Raw genomic sequence first — 4,680 nt, forward strand, 5'->3', positions numbered from 1 at the left:
TTGCGCCCGCGACGCCTGAGCCCGCGCGCCGCCCGCAAACGATCATGAAGGCCGAGTACGTCGAGAAGCAGCGCGAATACGAAGAGAAGAAGGCGCGGGCGAAAGCGATACCGCTGCGTTTGACGTGCACGATTTGTGGGGCGAAACCGAGAACTTTGCTGAAATGCCCGTGCGGAACTACACAGTATTGTTCGACTGAATGCCAACGGATCGACTGGCGCGAGCGGGGCCACCGGAAGGCGTGCAAGAAGATCCGGAAGCGCGCGGCGGAAGCGCCGACGCGCGCGCCGTCGCCGCCGCGCGAGGTGTTCTACGGCCCCGCGCCGCGGTCGCACGCCGACGAGGTCCGCGCGCGCATCGCGGCGGAACACGAGGCCGCTCGTGCCCTGCGGGAGGCGAACCCGGAGCGGGAGCCGGCGTCGGCGCGGTTTGGGTCGCGATGCCCGATCTGCTTCGAGGAGTGGGACGTGAATACTCTGGGCGTGTTTCGTTGCTGTTGCTGCCGAACGGTCTGCCGATCGTGCGAGGACAAGATCGGATTCGAGGCGTGTGCTCTCTGTCGATTACCGTACCCGGAAGATAACGCGGAGCAGCTCGCGCGTCTTCGCCGCCATGTGGAGAACGAGGTGCCGGAAGCGATTACGTTTTTGGGAAATGCGTACCGCCACGGTCTGTTGGGCCTCGTGAAATCCGATAAGAAAACCGCGAAGATCTACCGGCGTGCTGTGGAGCTCGGAGATGTGCGGTCGATGGTATCTCTTGGGAGAATGTACGAGCATGGGGAAGGCGTCAAGCTGGACAAGAAGAAGGCGGAGCGGCTCTATCGCGCGGCAGCAGACCGGGGCCACCCAGACGCGCAATGCAATTTGGCGTTTTTACTTGATTCTGAGGAGAAGTATGAAGAAGCGTTCCCGTACTACGCGCTCTCGGCGGATCAAGGTTATACACGTGCAGAGCACAACCTTGGCTGCTGTTACACGCTCGGAAAAGGCACGGAAGTCGACCTCGGCAAAGCCAGGTACTGGTTCGAGCGCGCCGCTGCCAAGGGCCGCAAAGAAGCTATAACGGCCCTCGCGGCCCTCGACGCGCGAGTATAGCCTAAAAATATTTACGCCGCGTCGTCGCCCGAGCCCGACATGCTGCTCTTGCGCGCGGGCGAGTCGCGCTTGGCCCTGGCGTCGTCGTCGCCGCGTTCCTCCCCGCGCCGACCTTCGCGGTCTGGTGCCTGGCGTTTCTTGAACGCGACGCCCGCCTGGCGAAAGGACGAGGACGCCGCCGAGGGGGGCATGGAGAACGACATGAACGCGATGCTCTAGGCGTGGGCTCAGGCCTGGGCTAAGATTTTGAGCGATTTTGCCTGCTGAGACTTGTTGAGGTCCGACGAGGACGACGTACGAGCTCGCGACGCGCGCGAAGTCATGTCGTGGCAGGAGAAGAAGTTGGAGTATGAGAATCGCATGGCCCGAGCGAGGGGCAAAAAACTCGACACTCTCCAGACCTGCACGATCTGCGGCGCCGACAAGGCCAAGGCCTGCCGAGGGTGCGGCACGACGGCCTACTGTTCGACGGCCTGCCAACGCATCGACTGGCGCGACCGGGGCCACCGGAAGGTGTGCAAGAAGATCCAGGCCGCGGAGGCGGCGCGCGCCGAGGCGCCGACGCCCCCGCCGTCGCCACCGCGCGAGGTGTTCTACGGCCCCGCGCCGCGGTCGCACGCCGACGAGATCCGCGCGCGCATCGCGGCGGAACACGAGGCGGCCCGCGTGCGACGCGAGGCGAACCCGGAGCGGGAGCCGCTCTCGGCGCGGTACGGCTCGCGGTGCCCGATCTGTCTCGAGGAGTGGGACGTGAATACTGCGGGTGCGCTTCTCGTCTGTTGCTGCCGGAGGGTCTGCCGATCGTGCGACGACCAGATCGGACTCGAGGCGTGTCCCCTCTGTCGTGTACCGTGCGCAAAAACCCATGCGGAAGCACTCGCGCGTCTTCGCCGCCACGTGGAGAACGACGTGCCGGAAGCGATTAGGTTTTTGGGAGACGCGTACCGCTATGGTGACTTCGGCCTTGTGAAATCCGATAAGAAACCGCGAAGATTTACCTGCGCGCTGTGGAGCTCGGAGATGTGGACGCGATGAAATACCTTGGAAAATTGTACTGGGATGGGAGTGGCGTCAAGCTGGACAAGAAGAAGGCTATGCAGCTGTTTCGCACGGCCGCAGATCGGGGCGACGCGGTCGCGCAATGCAATTTAGGGATTTTACTTCATTCTGTGGAGAAATTTGAAGAGGCGGTCCGGTACTTTGTGCTCGCGGCGAATCAAGGATATACCGATGGAGAGCATAACCTTGGCGCCTGTTTCTACGATGGCATAGGCACGGAAGTCGACCTCGGCAAGGCCAGATTCTGGTTGGAGCGCGCCGCTGCCAAGGGCAACGAGCTCGCTATGGAGAATCTCGCGCGCCTCGACGCGCGAGATATTGCCTAATTATTTACGCCGCGTCGTCGCCCGAGCCCGAGATGCTGCGCTTGCGCGCGGGCGAGTCGCGATTGGCCTTGGCGTTGCCGCCGCGGCGTTCCTCCCCGCGCCGACCTTCGCGGTCTGGTGCCTGGCGTTTCTTCAACGCGACGCCCGCCTGGCGAAAGGACTCCACACACCCCCTCGCTCCGACCATGGCTCCCACCGAGGTTTCCTACGGCCCGCCCCAGGCCCTCCTCGAGCTCATCGCTTCCGGCTACCTCTTCCTGCTCTACGGCCTCTTCGTCGGCTTCGTCGCCGCCGGCACCTTCGAGCCCTGCACCATCGCCGGCGCCTTCGACGTCGGCGGGTCGACGTGCCAGGTATTGATCACAACTGAAATCTCATCTGTAAAGAAATATTACCGCCTAGGCGCTCATGGAGCTCGTCGCCAAGAAGCCCAGCGGCGCGAACCTCGTGCACACGTTCACGCTCACGACGCGCCTCGAGGGCATGCTCTGGATCGCCATCGGTTTCGCGAACGGCGCCGCGCTCAAGTTCCCGGCGCTCCGCCCCGGCGCGCTCCTCGTGGGCGCCCTGGGCACGGGCCTCGCGGGGCTGACGCACATGCACCACGAGGGCATGCTCGGCGAGGCCCCGTGGCACGCGGTCTCGCACCCCTTCAACAAGACGCTTATCGTCCTCGACGCCGTCGGCGCGGGCCTCGCGCTCCTCGCCCTCAAGGGCACGGCCAAGGCCAAGACCGCGTGAGCGCCAGCCGAGGGCCGCTCGCTCGCGACGTCGCGGCCGCCAAGGGCCGCCGCTCGCGCGACCGCCGCCGCTTCGGGATTTTGCCGCCGCGCGTCTCAGCCGATCGCCGCGCGCGTCTAAGTTTCCCAAGCCGGACCGTATGCCATGGCCACCGCATAGCGCTCGAGGCCTGCGGCGCGCGCGGCGACGGGTGCGACAGACAGCGGCCATCGGAGCGCCTCGCGCTGCCACATCTCACGCCACAGGCCTCGCAGCTGGCTAGTGCGCGCGCGCCCAACTGTTCGAGCCATGCTGCGCGCGCTGTCCGCCGCCGCGCGCCGCGCGCGCGGCTTCTCCACCTTCGCCTCCGTCGACGGCGTCGCCGCCGACGCGACGAAGATCTCCTGCAGCGTCTGGGACACGACGTTCCAGCGCGGCGACGGCGTCTTCGAGGTCGTGCGCGTCGTCGGGGACCGGAACGGCAGCCCGGTGCCGCGCGCGGTGCACCTGCACCTCGACCGCCTCGAGCGGTCCGCCGCGGCGATTCAATTGCCGCTGCCGCCGCGCGCGGACGTCGAGCGGATCCTGCGCGACGCCGCGGCCGGGGGCGGCCACGGCGGCATGGTGCGCCTCATGGTCACGCGGGGCGGCGGGTCGCCGGGCTACGGCGACCACCTGGGCGCCGCGCTCGACGCGCCGCCGAAGACGTTCGCGCTCTGGCAGCCGACGACGCTGCACGCGTCTCGCACGCTCTTCCCGCTCGTCGCGCCGTGGCACCCCGCGGGCTTCGAGCCGGAGCGCTGGGCGACGATCAAGTGGCTCGCCTACGGCGCCAACGTTCACAGCAAGCGCCTCGCGGCCGCGGCGGGCTTCGACGACGCCGTGCTGCTCGGCCGGGGGTGGGGCGCGGACGACGCGGGGCCCCTCGAGGACAAGGTCGTGTTGGACGGGCCGAACTTCGCCGTGCTCTGGTTGAAGGGCGGCGTCGTCCACGCGCCGTCGTGGCGCGAGCTCGGCATGCTCGAGTCCGTGACATCCGCGCTCGCGCTCGAAGCCGCGGCGGCCGCGGGCTACGAGGTCGACGAGGGCGTCCACCGCCTCTCGAGCCTGCTGGACGCCGACGAGGCCTACGTCCTCTCGACGTCGTCGGACCTGACGCCCGTGACCAAGGTCGGCGACGAGGCGCTGCTCTCCGCGGCGGACTCGGAGCACCGGGTCCGCCTCCTCGCGGGCATCGACGCGCGCCTCGCGACCTTTGAGTGAGGGCGGGTCTCAACATCGTCGCTTCTGCGACCTTTTCTTTTGGTGTGTGGGGCTGGTGGCGGGCACGAGTCCACTTACGAGTCCTCTCGGCGCCGCGGTCCCTTCGTGTTGAACTCAACGAGGCCTTCAACCGCGATGAGTCGCTCGAGAAGCAGCTCACACATGCGTAGTTGATGGAGGCTGGTGCATTCTCACAGGCAGCAGCGCTCGCGTAC

General features: G+C 66.9%; 1 protein-coding gene across 1 annotated transcript; it reads left to right on the top strand.

The window, feature by feature from the left end:
* Positions 1–683: 683 nt before the first annotated feature.
* On the top strand, positions 684–2,482 carry AURANDRAFT_35292 (hypothetical protein; the record flags this gene model as incomplete). The annotated part of the gene is made up of 3 exons (XM_009044659.1): positions 684–1,091; positions 1,725–1,763; positions 2,090–2,482. Coding segments are annotated over 3 exons (840 nt in total), but the record flags the coding sequence as incomplete, so codon positions are not given.
* Positions 2,483–4,680: the final 2,198 nt, after the last annotated feature.

Source organism: Aureococcus anophagefferens (genome assembly GCF_000186865.1).
Source record: "Aureococcus anophagefferens unplaced genomic scaffold AURANscaffold_612, whole genome shotgun sequence".
Taxonomy (NCBI): domain Eukaryota; class Pelagophyceae; order Pelagomonadales; family Pelagomonadaceae; genus Aureococcus; species Aureococcus anophagefferens.